Below are 15,322 nucleotides of genomic sequence, written 5' to 3'. Positions count from 1 at the left end.
AGGCAGGAAAGGAACAGGAGAGAAAATTGTACTGGTAACAACATGTCCTTCCAAACTATGTGCATAATTAGGTGGTTTAAATTTCTAACGGGTTTGGGGATTTTTCTTCATGTCATTGTTCTGCTCATGTAATTATGTGGTTGTACTTGACTGCATGGTGCTAAGTAAATAACACTAATTGCTTTTCTTATTGGAGGGTAGTGGACTGAAACCATGGCTTCTGTTTATCAGCTCCAGGTAATAAAAATTGTATGAAAAGAACGCTTTCAGGCAGTATTAGCACCTTTCATCTCTCTCTCTCTTTTATACAAAAGAAGCAGGTCTGACAAGCAACATAACAGTGAAATCCTTCTGCTGAGTCAGGTGCTCAGTTTCAAACTTACATAACTGAGATGTATTTCCATATTCCCTCCTTCCTTTCGTATGCACAAAGCACAGACAGAAGGAATGACTGCTCCAATGCTGCTCACAGTAGCTTAGTGAGGAAGCCTCAACGCCACAACTTAAATATGAAAAATCTCTTAACATCTCCACTGTGGAATAATTAAATACCGCATTAAGTCAGCAAAGCGGGGTCTGCTACCAAGTGGCACTGGAGTCCATATGCTGCACAGAAGCATGCTGAAACTTTTCTGTTTCTTGGAAATGGAAAGAAAATTTAATTATTGCAGAAATCTAATTATTGCAGCATTTCAATGCCATTTTCTGACTACAACTCTGGTATGTTCTGTGATTTCTCAGGCTGTTATTTTTTGCAATGGTATGGTGTAAATGTCTGCTAAAATCGCAGAGCTCTAGCACGTAAAACTAATTTACTAGAAACTTCATCTGGCAAGTAAGCATTTATGTCCATAGCAGAAATATTGGTAGTGTATTTAGAAAAAAGTCAACTGCTGAGAAAAGTAAGTTTAATGTTCACAGATGGCATGTTCCTCACTGACTATTTGAACCTACAACAGATGTACGTACAGCTTCAGCCCTGTGGACTGTATGCTCTCAAAGTTGTAATGAATTTTGTTAAAAATGAAAAATAGGTACAAGTATAAGAAATACTGAAAGAAAAACATAAATTAAGAAACAAAGACCAAAGAGAAAACACGGTGAGAAACACAGCAAGTTAAGTTAAATTGAACGTATGTAGACGAGATGATTAGATGAGCTACCTGAGAGATGCAGATTCAAATCATGTCAGGCAGCATGGGAAACTGAACCTCCTCCCACTTCTTGGAGGAGTGCCTTTACCACTGGGTTTCAGGATAACAGAAAATGTTTAAACAGCAAACCATTTGCTTTCTTTTCTAGCTTACAAGTACCATTTCAGGCTGAACAACATGTTTTGTTTGATACAAGTGTGGGGTTTTGTTTTTTTTCCCCCTCACCAAAACAAGAAGAAAATAATAACATTTATTTTGGCTGTCTTCTGAATTACTTCCCTCCCTCTTATTTGGCTGCTCAACTGAAGAAGCTATTACTCCCACAATCCTACACCCATTCGCCATTGACCTACTTTCAGCAAGGTTCCACTCCACATCAACCTGGGTTTGGCAGCCACAGCAGCAGAAACTAATTCATCTAGAAAGTTCTGTAAGCCACTTGTAACATTGAAAGTCTTCTTTCTGTGCCTCCATCCATGAGGAAGCCTTCTCCTGGACAAACTGGCAAGATTCAGATTGGATAGGTGGTCTGCAAGATGGGTAGAAAATTGGCTAACAGGCTGCACTCAGAGGGTGGTGATCAATGTTTTTTACTCAGGCGGGTAGCCTGTCACAAGTGGGGTCCCCCAGGGATTGACACTGGGCCCCACGCTGTTCATCTTCACGAATGATCTGGATGATGGGATTGAAAGCACCTTCACCAAGTTTGCTGATGACAGTAAACTGGATGGTGAGGTGGACACATGAGAAGGGAGAGCTATCATATGGAGAGACCTGGACAGGCTGGAAGAGTGGGCTAGGAAGAACAGTATAAAGTTTAATGAAGACATGTGCAAAGTCCTGCACGTGGGACGACACAAAGAGGCCAGTACAGGCTGGGACCTGTGTGGCTGGGGAGCAGCCTTGCTGAAAGGGACCTGGGGGTCCTGGTGGACAACAAGCTGACCATGAATCAGCAGCGTGCTGCCGCAGCAACGAAAGCAAATCAGATCCTGGGCTGCATCTACAGGGGTATTACTAGCAGGGGTAGAGACATGATAATCCCACTCTATTCACTCTATTCAGCGCTTGTCAGACTGCACCTGGAGTACTGTGTCCAGTTCTGGTCCCCGCATTTCAAGAAAAACATGGACAGACTGGAGAGGGTCCAAAGGAGGGCCACGAAGATGACCAAAGGGCAGGGCAACCTGCCATATGAGGAAAGACTGAAGGAGTTAGGTCTTACCTCCCTGGAAGAGAGAAGGCTAAGGTTGGGGGCCCTCATCACAGTATTCCAGTACTTAAAGAGTGGCTACAAAGAGGATGGAGGCTCTCTTTTCACAAGGAGCCACATGGAGAAGATGAGGGGCACCATGAGTTTTTTTACAGTGAGAAAAACCAATCACTGGAATCCAGGGACATGGCAGAGTCCCATCCCCCCATCGTGGGAGGTTTTCAAGGTGCAACTGGACAGGGTGCTAGATAACCTCATCCAGGCTCCCTCCCATGAAAGGCTGGACCAGATGATCTTTCCAGCTCCCTTCCAGCTTGGGCTGTTTGATTGTTCTATGATTCTATGCAGACAGGCATGGGCTCCAAGAGCCACCTTCAGCAACATCTCCCTGAAGACGGAACCCTGAGCAGACCCACCTACTCTTTGCATTGCCAGCAAACAGACCTGTATGCAATGCAGTGCAATCCTATGAGCACGCATTGGCACCGTTAGAAACGGTAGTGCCAGCAAGGGAGCCCTGGGGGGACGTAGACAACTGTCCAGGCAGCTCTCCCTGCCCATCGACCTTGTAGGGAGCACGTTTAGTGTGGTGGTGTTTCTCACCCGATGAACACCGGACCCCGTCGGCCCACGACAACGAGCACACGATCTTCCTCTTCGTGGGCCGGGGGCTGAGGGCTGGGTGTGTGGAGCTAACGGCTGTGCGTGAGGAGGCGCCCCGGGAGCGGCCTCATGGCTCCCTGAGGGCTCCCTGACCTTGGCAACGCAGGGCTGCAGCGCGGCGCGCCGGGCCGCTCACAGCGGGGAGACGGGGCACCGGCCGCTCCTGGCGGCCCGCGGGCCCCGGCGCTCCCCCGCCGCCTTCATCAGCCGGCGGCGCCGGGAAGGAGACAAAGGCGGTGGTGGGCCGCGGGGGGGAGGCGGTGGCGAGGAAAGGCTCCGGCCGGGGGCGCCGGGCCGGGCCCTCGGGGGCCTTTGGCGCGGCCTCCCGCGGGCGCGCGCCCCCGCCGGCCGTTGCACTGTCCGGCCGCCGCGCGCCCGCCGCCTTCCCCTTCCCGAGCCCTCAGACATCAAAGCGCGAGGCAGCGGAGGGAGGGGGCGGTGCCGAGGCAGCCTCGCCGGGCGGTGACGGACGCGCTCGCCGGCCAGTCGCGGCGCCGGCGGCGCCCGATGGGCATGCCTGCTGGCCCATCGCCTCGGCGTCTTCGCCCTCTCCCCGACTCGGAGCCAATCGTGGCGCCGGTGGCCGGCGGGGAGGCGTGACCCGCTCCCGGCGCGGGGAGGGGCGTGTGCGGGGGGCACGGAGCGCAGAGCATCTTTCGGGCTCGCCGCCGCCGGGCTCCGTTCCCGCTCCCTCGCCGCCTCCCCCCGCCGGTAGCCGGGCCGTTCCTTCTTCCCTCTCGCGGCCATGTCGTCGCCGTCGTCTGGAGAGCGGTACGAGGAGGAGGAGGAGGAGGAGGACGGCGCCTACGAGAGCCAGGCCAAGCGGCTGAAGCCCAGCGCCGCTGCCGAGGAAGGCGAGATCGAGTACAGCGGCGCGGAGGAGAGCGAGAGCCGGCGGGACAAGCCCCCCGCGCCGCGCGGAGGGGGCTTCTCGGGCGGGGTGAGGGACGCGGCGGCCGCCGGGGCGGGCGCGCCTCCCCTCGGGATGCCGGCGGGGGGAGGGGGCTGCCAGCCGCCCGCCCACCCCCCACCCCCCCCCCTCCCGCGGGCGAGGCTCCGGACACTCCCCCGCCTCCGTGTCGCCGGCGGGGGGCGGCGGGCGGGGGGCGGCTTCCCGCGGGGGCGGTGGCCCGGCCACGCGGCCTTCCCGAGGCCGGAGCCCGCTGGCCCGCTCCCCGGGCATGGAGGCGCTTCCGGTGGGGGGGCGCTGCTCCCCCCTCCCCGTGATCGGAGGGCGGGAAAGGCGGGGAGGGAACCGGGCTGGGCCCTGTCCGCTGCCTTCTCCCGCGGCGGGCGGGCTCCGCGTGCGCGGCGGGTTGTTTCTCGCCGTAGTTGCCTGGGGAAAGGCACCGAGCTTGCAGCCTGCTAGATAGACGTACGGGATGCGGATTTTGCAGCTCTGAGATTGCCTCTGTTCCGTGGGCAGCGTGTTGCCTTTTGGGATATTGCCATTGCAAGTTTTGTGCTTGCCCTGTTGCTGAGTGTAACTATAGAAACGTAGAGCGGGGGAAGAAGGCGAGGCAGAGGGTTTCTTTCATCATCCTGTTCTAGCTTTGTGTCTGGCAGCATACGGCGATAAGGCTGATCATGAACGACTGCCTCCTTCTTAAATTCACTTGTATTTCTGCTTTCTCCCTCCCCCACAAACAATGCTAATAACAGGCTGATTCACTAAATTTTCTGCTACATACCTTTTATTCTTCATGAATTTGTATCTAAGTACCAAGATAGTCCTTGACCCATAAATTTGGGCTAACAATACTTTTGTGTCTGTTTGATTTCTTAGCCAACTGATTGTCCAGCTGATTGTAACTGTTTTTCTTCCTGATGGCTCTTTCTGTTTCTTACTTGAAAAAGCAAGATCAAGAAAAAAAAAACGATTTAACAGCAGACCTTGAAATTTAGAATACTTCTGTTTCATGATTTGGTAAAATGAACTTGCTTAGCACTGGGATAAGTTAACGAGAGAACGTTTGCTGTTGGCATCTCTCCGTTCATTAAATCTCTTGATGGAGAGGGTGCCTGCTAAATTAGTACAAAAGTTCCCCGATAAACTGCAACAAAGATACATCTCTGGAGAGAAATATTTTAATTCTACAGTTTCTTGTAACAGAGCATCGCCTCTGTCGCAGTCAAGGCTTAGTAATGTGCTCTGTCTTAAAGGCTGGTTCTGAATGAAATCCATATGCTAGAAAAGTTAGCTTGAAATTTTGTCACGTAGGACAGCTGGTTATCATGCAGTTTCAAGTAGGAATAAGATACTGCTCTTGCCTTTCCTCTTTTCTGCAGTATTTTATGAAATCAAGTAGTTCTTACTTTTTTCTTTTTTTCCTTCATTCTGGGTTCGGGCTCTGATTGTCTTCTTGTTGACCTCAGTATCTCAGTTTATCCCAGTTAATGTGCAGGACACACTGCCCTGCCCCTTTAGGTAATGAAAGCACGGAGTATGTCTGTAACATTGCATTTTGGATTTCAAGAATGACATGTGCTGAGTCTTGTGAGTAAAGAAACTGAAACGCGTAGCAAGTCAAGAACATGAGGATTTTTAGGCAGCTTGTTGTCTCAGTTGCAGCGTGCCTCAGAGAGGTGCGTGGTCACTGGCTGGTCATTTATTGGCAAAGCTGTATTCACAGGTCCGCTATTGGAGAGGCAGAAGTTGTCATAATAACAGAGATGAAACTAGTTTCTTAAGAATAAGCTATAACATCAAGTGGATATGTGAAAAATTAACGACTGAGCACTTTTGTTAGTAATGTTATTTGGGGCTTTTAATAGCAAAATGCCAGCATCTATTCATTAGAGTTAGTTAATGTGAGTTTTACTTTTTTTTTTTCTCTCTAGTAGATTAAAAAAAATGTGCAGGAAACTTACTTATTTATTAATTTCTCTCCAGGGAAATGTTCTTAGCTTATAGAAGTTGTATGTGGTTCAGGGCAAAGACATAAGATGAAGGTAGGCTGAGAGGAGGGAAGAAGTGTAAGTATTCTGGGTTTCTCAGAAGAGGACAGAAAAAGAGTAAGTGAAGATGAAGTAGGAGGAACTATAGGGAATGGGAAGTTAGAAGGAGAAATGGGAAAAGGGATGACGGGGGTAAAAAGAGTGGTAGAAATCTGGTAGCCTCACTGTTGGTTTTTTTTCCTAACATGCGTCCTAGAATATTGGTGAACTGTACACTTATGGATTATATGCTTTCTTTGTATATAAGCTGTTTTGTGGTAGCACCCTGCTAGCGGGTTGGTGTGGTCTCCCTGCTGGGCTATATTTATTATTGTGGTGTTTTCCCATTACTCTGGGATCGTTTCATTGGACTGAATAAGCCCTTCATGCTTCTAAGTTTCCGTTTTTTTTTTCAAATGGGTGCCTAGAAGTCTGCATGTGAGATCCAGATGGGGAAACTCAAAATTTATTTTGCTCTTCTTTTTCCTGTGTTTCCCACTCACATGGACACCCCTTATAGCCCAGAGGTGTACTGTCTTCCTCGTGGCTCATCTCAAGGCTGAGGAGCATGGAGAGCCAGGAACAGACCAGAATGTTGTCCGGGGGAGGAGTAGGAAGTGGTCTTGTAGAGGTATCCTGTGGAGGAGAATATGATTTGGAAGAATGGCTTTTACAGAGGCAGTGTTGAGTGGTGGTGAAACTTTGGCAGAGGAGTCAGAATTGCAGGGTAGCAGAGGGTCAGGACACTGGGAGAACGTGGGTTAAGAGCTGTGTTTGAGCGTGTTTGGAGGGCCTTTCAGCTCCATCCCCTCTCCCTCCCTTAAATTTCAGTTTCATTGATTAACGTTGTATTTATGCAACCTGTATTTTCTGTAGCATCCACCTGCCTCACTGTCTCCGACATACCTATTCTTAAACATTTCTATGAAGTAAGGGAGTTCTATCATCCCCGTTCTTACAGTTGGGGAAGTGACATGTGGTGTCTTAAGTACACAAACATAACTACAAGCTACCACGAGGTAAGAGAGGGATGTGAACTTGCAGCTTCTCAGCTACTCTGCTGTCATTTCCTACGTGAAGCGGTGTTGCTTTGAGGTAAATGGAAAGCAGCTCACTTCGCAACTCAATTGCTTTGTGTCTAGATGGCAATGAGTTCACATCTTGACCTATTTCACAGCGACTTGTTCATATATCTGTTTCTTAAATGAAGTACATCCCAGAAATCGGTTATGGAGTAAGTGTAAATTGTCCTCCCTCCTTTGTCCTTCATGAGAAAAAGTAACCGTTACCTTCAGGCTAGTTCTTCTTCCAGCACCTCAGGTTGAATCTCCTGATGATGCTGTGTGTTGTGTGGGGTTTTGTTTTGGGGTGTTGTTTGTTTTAAAGGGATTTTCAGATTGTGCTGAGCAGAGAGGAAAATAGAATAGAGTATTTCAGTTGCAAGGGACCTACAACGATCATCTAGTCCAACTGCCTGACCACTTCAGGGCAGATTCAGAATTAGCAGAAGGGGCCAGAGTGCAGGTATTCCGTTCTGTAGCCGTTGTAATCATTGAAAGGACACAGAGGTAGAGAATGCTAGGAGGAGGTATGCAAGAGAAACGATACCCCAAACTTCACATCCAAAACAAAACTAAATTGCCAGGTAGCCTTTGAGAATGTGGGCTGTGATTAACTTTAACCCCCTTCTCATGCATAGCCCCCAACCCCCAAAACCAACCAACCAACAACAACAAAAAAATAAAGCCAGCGATATACAAAACTGGTATATTCTTCTATTGCCATGGAACCTTAACTTTGTCCTGTTTGCTTGTTTCTTCTGAGGCACTGTCTTACTTCACTGTGTACTGGAAATATTGCTGTCACTGCAAAGGTACAGGAATTCCAGGTGGCATGGAGAGAGGTATCTCCTGTACCTCTGTAGGGAAGAGACAGAACTGCTCAAGTCAGGCAGGTGTGATCAGCGGGCATGAGGTACGACAGGGCAAACAGCTTGAGGTGCTTGAGGACATGGTTTAGTGGTGGAGTTGGCAGTGCAAGGTTAACGGTTGGACTCGATGATCTTAAGGGTCTTTTCCAACCTTAACGATTCTAAGTAATGCCATCATCATGCAGTACAACTAGCAGTTGAGGAGTGTGCACAAAATGCTGCGTACCTGCTTATGAAAGCCTTCCCTCATCAGACCATCCCCGGTGGGCAGAGCTGAGGTGATTTGGGAATGTGTTGTGTACCTTCACCTTGCCTTTATAGTGTGGTAGTTTTAGCTACCCTTGACATTCTGCAAGGTAGTGGGATGCAGATCAGTCCATAATGAAGTTCTGGGCACTTGCATACTTAATAAGCAACCTTTTCGGGCTTTCCCCCCAGTTCTGTCATATTTATAAAAGCAATTTCAGAGCATTTAAGAGGGATGCAGCGAGAGGAGAAAGTTGAGAGTGAATAAGATAATCTGAATGGTGAGAAATAAAATAACAGTATATTTAGGTACCTGGGGGAGAGAATATGAAGGAGTGCCATCCTTTTGCAGTAAGGAGGAAAAGAGAGATGGAGGAGGTAAGCAGAGAAACGGTAAAGGAGCAGATGGTCCAAAAAAAGGTAGTACAAACTAATAGAACTAAGGTGAATACGCTGACTGGAAAGTGTCTGGGGAAAGGATAAAGAACACATTTATGTGCAAACAGTTGGTGAAAAATTCTCAATCTGGAATTGGTGAGCAAGAGAGGCATCATCCTAGAGCCCATGATGACTTTCTTCCTTTTCGGAATGGCAAATCGTAATCTGTTAGCAAGAAACCAGTGATACATTTAAAATGTTATCTAGAACTATGTAGGTCACCAAAGAACGGATGTTAAAATGCTACAGCCGTTCTTTGAAGCTGCTTCAGTCTTATGTATGTGAAGTAACTTGTTTGTGCTTCATCTGCTGGGTTATGTCAGCCCCTCCTTTCGTGCCTCAGCTCTCCACAGAAGCTCGGTTTCGGTGTTAAGCATTTTAATGTTCCTGGCTTCTTTCTTGAGGGAAATCTTTTCTTTGTTACTGCTCTTGAGCACTTAGAAAGGAAGTCTGTTTCCATTCTCTATTTAATAATTGCATTTTCTGTCCAGCTAATGATTTTTCAAGAAATTGTTATTGAGCTTTCAAAAACCCTTAAGACATATATATATATAGATACATGGGTACAGCAGTAACATTAGCTAATCTGTTCTCCTGGCTTTGATGGAGTGCAAGTGTTGTGTTGGAGTTTTGCATGGGGCTTTTGTGCCATCGTGGGAGTTGGAGTTACTCAAAGACTCCTTTGTAAGGAGAGAAATACTGATGGTGGTTAATCTGTATGTGAGCAGATGCTTTGATGTAACCTTTGTCTGTGTGCCAAATGTAGCACGTGTAGTTTTCAATATACAGTGACTGCAAAATCTTGGTGAAAATCCTGTATTTTTCATCTTTGGGAAGAAATTATGGCAGCAGTTGGATGAGTTGTGTATACGTTCTGACCTTAGCTGTGGAGATGCTTTACACTTACAAACACGTTGGATTTTTCATGTGGTCTAGTGGTTTTATTTCTCCTTCTTTTAGAGGAAATCAAGGATCATTCTAGATTTGCTTGATACTGCAGCTTGGTAGCTGCAAAACTTGTTTGACAATAGTATGTATGTCTGCCCTTCGTGAAGACTTTTTTGCACTCAAGCATATGCCTGTGGCACATGTTCATGTCTTTCACCAATATGCTCTGTGAATGTTAGTTTGCGGCTTCCTGGCTCAGGACTGACTTATGCTCGGCTCTTGTGCTGCTGTTCACTGCTGCTGGTTAGAAACTATTTTGAGTAAAGCAGAGGCCTCTGATTTGGCCATTTATAACCTCAATGGTTTTATCTGTATAAATTAGTTTCTTCAATGCTATGTAGAGAAGTCCTTAATTTCATGGCAAGTGATTGAGATTTCACTGTTTTGTGTTTTGGGTTTTTTTTGTTTGTTTGTTTGTTTGTTTTTAAATTTTTTTTTTTATTCCATGCTTCCTGAGCTTCTGCACAAGTTACTACAATAGCAGCAGTGTTATGACTTTTGATTCTTGCTAAATCTCCTACTATACAACACCCTACTAAAGGATGCTTTCTATATGGTGTTATGGGAGAAGGAAATTTGGCTTGGAAAGCCAAGTATTGCTTTAACTACAAAAGAAAGCAAAATTTGTATTTGCTGATGGTTCTGAGAAGAATTCCTGTTGCAGAGGTGTGGACACCTGTATATGTGCATATAACTCGTATAATGGATTTGAAGATGCAAGTCTTAATTTTTGAGAGAGTTTGTACTATTAGAAAGATTTATATCTTCAGTAGGCAAGCTTAAATGGACTGCTAATAAATAAAAATACAAAGGGATATGCATGACAACTGAAACTATAACAGAAGATTGAACTGGGAAGGAGAGAGAAATACCGTTCCGTTATGATCCACTCTCTGAAAAGCTTGACTTGGTGTATGGGTGTGCTAATTAAGTAAGGTAGCTCTTTGTAGTGAGTCTTTGCTTCAGTGAGAAAATCATTGCCTATATTTGCCATCTGATTAGGCAGAAATATTTTTAGGTGAGATTTCTTGAATGCATTAAAGAAAAGAAAACAAAATAAAAGAAAATGCATACCCTGAGCATTAACTGGGATCTTAATATAGTAACAAGTATGCAGGGCAATGAATAATTGATTTAATAACTTCTGATTGTTCTGTAGACTGTAAATAAAGTAAAGGTGCCTGCTATCTTAACACCTTAGAGTACTAGACTTTGCAGGAAAAACTGGTAATTATTGTTAGTTTTCTTTTGAAGGTTTCCTTAGGTGCTTCTTTCAGCTTTGAAAAGTATATGTGGGTAAAGAACATATAAGCTGAAAATAAAAACCTCTGTGTAGTTCTGTTCCTTCAGCAATTGCCTAAGTATTTGCAGTTCAAAGTATTAACCTTTTATGACTACTTTGATCACCGCTACTGCTGTAGACCTCGTCTGATTAATTCAGAATATATGGTATCTTATGCAAATATCACTAGTGGTGTTTTCCCACAATTGTCACAGCTCTTCTTCAAAGAAATGTGTTGCCACTTAAAATGCTTTTGTACTGCAAATGAATAAAATCTAAGCTAAGCAGAATGATCTGGTGTCTGATGAAGCCTGAAGTGCTGGCTTTTCGTTCAAACAGAACGGTTAAGTCCTCAATTTAAAGAAAAAATATGTAATTGTTTTGGGAGAGCTGTGTATGGAACACAGGAATTAAACACACAAGACTCAATTTGTAGTTATCTGGAATGTATTTTTTCCTTGAATCTGTAGTTCAAGCAGATAGGGAAGAGAGGAATGTCTGTAGCTGTAGTGGCAATCATTGTGGTTACTTAATTACTGGAGCTGAATGCTCCTTTATGCTACAAATGAGAATCTCTCTCTAGTTCCAGAAGATGCTATACTATTTCTTACAAAAAAAGTGAAAAATCAACAAGACCTGATCTGTTAAATCAAGCACATTGATGTAGTTGCTAAATTTGAATACATCGATTTTACACTGCTGTTATGCATGTGAAATTTGGGTGCTGGTAATTACAGTATATTTTAGTGTGCCTTTTGTTGTCTCTAATCTTTCTTTTATTATCTCTCATTATTGGCTTACGTGGTTTCATTCTTTTTTTTTTACCTCCATGTCTTAGAATATATAAGGTAAATTTCAGTCCTACTCCGGGCTTTGCATGGAAAGATGAGCTGATTGCAACCCGAATTCTTCAGTCACACAGAACCGAGACTGTCTGAAGTCATAGCAGTAGCTCTGAAAAATGTTCGTTGTGGAAATTCTGTGTGCTAATGTAGGATGGCTGAATCTGTTAATGGTAGTCAGCCTTGGGGTGAAAAGAGAGAACATGCCCATATGTACAGAAACTGCGAGTTTTTAAAAACACGTATGACAAGTGTTCAGAATTAGAAGGGAGATTGGATTTGTTTCAAGTATAGTACGGAGCTGGCATTTTCTTGTATTGTGGAGCACAGCATACATTAGAAAAATAATAAATTTTCATTCACTTTACTGATGGCCCTTGTTTGTTCTTGCTTTTTATCCCCCTAGACTGTCTCAAACAAATATTGGCATAAAAACCAGAAAGGGTGTCAGAAATATTTTAGCTATTGTGCATATCCTTTTTTTTTTTTTTTTTAATGCTTTTAACGAATAGGGTGGAAGACCTCCTGCAGTTCAGCCAAGTGTTAAGTAGGCTATTTTTTAATATAGAAAATTCTTGCCTGTGCAAACACATTAATTAAATCTGCAAAGCATTTTATTTTAAGTAGACTTCAGCAACTGAACTTGGCAATCTGGAAAGAAAAGTTAAATTATTTGAAATATGTTTGGATTGCACATTTAGAGGGCTGCTTCTGGACCCAGTGTAGTGTCTGCCAAATATTTAATTTTGGTTAATGATAGCAGTATTCCTTGTTCTGTGTTGAATTTTAAAATGTCATTTTGTTGCTAGGATGCCGGGGGAAGTCATCACAAAGTCTCTGTTTCTCCTGTCGTCCATGTCCGAGGGCTGTGTGAATCAGTTGTGGAAGCAGATCTTGTGGAAGCTCTTGAAAAGTTTGGAACCATATGGTATGTCAAGCAGTATAAAGTCATGTCTCTGGACAAGTTGGGAGCATTATTTAAAAGTCTGTTGGACCTCTTTAAATACATTATGATAGCCATTTGAAATCCAGAACTTAGTTAATAGTAAAGCATAAAGATTTTCTAGCTGGGTGAAGATTCTGTGTTTCTGTACATGGCAAGTCTGGTCAAGCAGAGTTACACTGTCTGCATGCCCTAGTGTCTGCTATCAGACTTCAGTAGCGCAGCTAGTCCTGGCCTTAATATGAGCTGTAGCTAAACTGAATTGCAGAACAGCACGAGAGTAGTTGTCTTGATATAAGTGAGTATACCAAAAATAAGGATTTATTAATCTATAGAGCAGATGATGCTATTTCCTGTGGTTTCATATGGGAGGAGTGCTTGTGATATGGTAGGACCTTCAGAATGAGATAGTTTTTCAGAGGAAGCCCCTTCAAAGGTCATATAGCCTAAAGATTCCTCATCTGTGAACAAAATAGCAAAGGTGAATGGGTAGAGCCAGCTTATTCTGAGTTTTGAGTGCTTCTTTTTGGAAACACGCATTTCTTTTCAAGTAAATGCATGTATTGAAGTCAAATAGGGTTTTATAAATAGTACAATAACATTTTTCACTGCCTTAATGTTCAAATTACTGAATTATACTTGTACCAGGATCTTAAAATAAATAAATAAAATTAAGTGAGCACGAGCTTGTTCAGGAATACAAATAGGTACATTTTAGTCTGAGAGTTTTACTTTTCAAAAACTTAATCAGCTGACAAAGCTTCTTGAGTTTGTCTGTGTCTGAATTTGGTTAACTAGAATACTTCTGTTAATTTCCTCTAAGGTAGTTTTGTGTCAAAAATAGTATTTTAAATTTCTTAGCAACAGCAAAGATGTTTAATGTATCAATTTTGAATGTGTTTTATAATTGCACTTACTTTGATCCTTTACCTCATAAAGAGCTTTAGCAAGTTTTTTTTTTTTTTTAATATTAATTGTAGTTCTAGTAAGTTAGTAAATGATTAACTGTTTGTTGTATTGGTTGAATGTTTTTATGCATTAAACTTTTTCAGGAAAACAACTGCTTCTTACTTATTGATCTTATAGCTGCATTTCTTTGTTTTGTGCAAATGCTTTAAGAAATGTGTTGACCGGGTTTGGGAAGTGCGGGCAGGGAGGCCTACCTTCCTTTTATGTCCTTGTTAGGAATTGTTGGGAAAAAAACATATCATATATGACAGTTACAGGACTTTGGAGTTGTTTTGAGTAAGCATATAGGAAAACTTACTGTAACGTTTCTCTCACCAGCTATGTCATGATGATGCCATTTAAGCGCCAGGCTCTGGTGGAGTTTGAAAACGTAGAAAGTGCAAAGAAATGTGTAACGTTTGCAGCAGATGAACCTGTATATATTGCTGGACAGCAAGCCTTTTTCAACTACTCAACAAGTAAAAGGATTACTCGGCCAGGGAACACTGATGACCCATCTGGTGGAAATAAAGTTCTCCTGTTGTCAATTCAGAATCCTCTCTACCCAATTACGGTGGTATGTTTCTTTTTTTCTTTTTTTAAATAAAATAATAAAAGGGAAGGAGCAGCAATCTCTGTTACATTATTTCCACTGTGTACTATTTGTTAAAATTGTACACTGTTAATTTGAGTCAGGAATTAAATTCACTTACCAAAGCTTTACACCATCTTCACATAAGTAATATGCGTGTTCTGGAAAAAAAGTTTTTCGAGATGATTCAGTCTCATACAGGTATTTTGCAATACATTTGAAGGCTTCAGTGGTCAGGATTTTGAAATGTTGAGTTGCTACATGCTTCTGAAATATTTCCAAATGTGTTGCTACAACATCAGGGATGTCATTTAGCGTTTAGGCTCTGAGTGGTGTATGTTTAAATAGCAACTAATTTTTCCAGTAGGAGAGGTTATTTTTTTGCAGTCCTTCATTCTTAAGTGTCTTCTCTGTGGAAAGTTGAAACCTTCATCTGTTCATGATCAACTCCAGTTTGACAGAATCTTCCTCACTTTTATTTGGGCTGATACATTTTTACTTTTCAGTATTTCAAGTCATACCATATATACAGTTGCATCCTAATTTATTGCCATCTATTTATGGCACATGTCCATGTTTTTTTTAATGATACAGATATTTTTTGCCAGTGTTTAAGAACGCATGTTTTCTCATGCATTGAATGCTTATATTTTTCATAGAGATTTTATAGTACATGTTGAATTGCACAGAAGTATTTCAGGAAAAATTTAAAAAGTCGGCTTTAAGCAGACTTGTAATACTGTGATCTGAGCATGAGTTACTTGTTCTAAGGGAACTATATAGGATAGTATGGATCAATCAAAGTGTTTGGGTTGTGTGGAATCATATAACTTAATGCAAGTATTAAGTTTTGTTTAATGTGTCGTGTATTATGTTAGCAAATTGATTGAAACTTAGTATTCCTGAAATTACTATAAGCAGTCAGTTCCATGTCATGGTTTTTGCTTGTGAATATTGATAGGTTTTTGCCTGTTGACTCATTAGTGGATGATGAATTTTCTTTCTCCTGTCAGTTTTCTTTATAGAAAAGCATGGCAAGGTATGAGTTGCTTTTTCATCAGTGTTTAAAAATATACCTGCTTTGAGCTGTGTGAACAAATCCACTAAATTAAAGTATTCTTTGCATGTGACTATAATATAAATTTTGGAAACTACGTTTCCTTCATGCATTTTAAATTTGGCTTGC

General features: G+C 43.2%; 1 protein-coding gene across 1 annotated transcript in view; it reads left to right on the top strand.

The window, feature by feature from the left end:
* Positions 1 to 3,649: 3,649 nt before the first annotated feature.
* Positions 3,650 to 15,322, top strand: part of HNRNPLL (heterogeneous nuclear ribonucleoprotein L like) — a 28,037-nt gene continuing 16,364 nt past the window's right edge. The window contains exons 1-3 of the mRNA XM_087775956.1: positions 3,650 to 3,970; positions 12,463 to 12,581; positions 13,884 to 14,121. Coding sequence (XP_087632082.1) covers positions 3,776 to 3,970; positions 12,463 to 12,581; positions 13,884 to 14,121 — 552 coding nt within the window. The 5' untranslated portion in view covers positions 3,650 to 3,775. The remainder of the gene's footprint in view (positions 3,971 to 12,462; positions 12,582 to 13,883; positions 14,122 to 15,322) is intronic.

Source organism: Nipponia nippon, unplaced genomic scaffold (assembly GCF_047370975.1).
Source record: "Nipponia nippon isolate SJK-2023a ecotype South Korea unplaced genomic scaffold, ASM4737097v1 scaffold_4, whole genome shotgun sequence".
Classification (NCBI taxonomy): Eukaryota; Metazoa; Chordata; class Aves; order Pelecaniformes; family Threskiornithidae; genus Nipponia; species Nipponia nippon.
The sequence above is the reverse complement of the archived record's forward strand: the minus strand, read 5'-3'. Positions and strand labels throughout refer to the sequence as shown.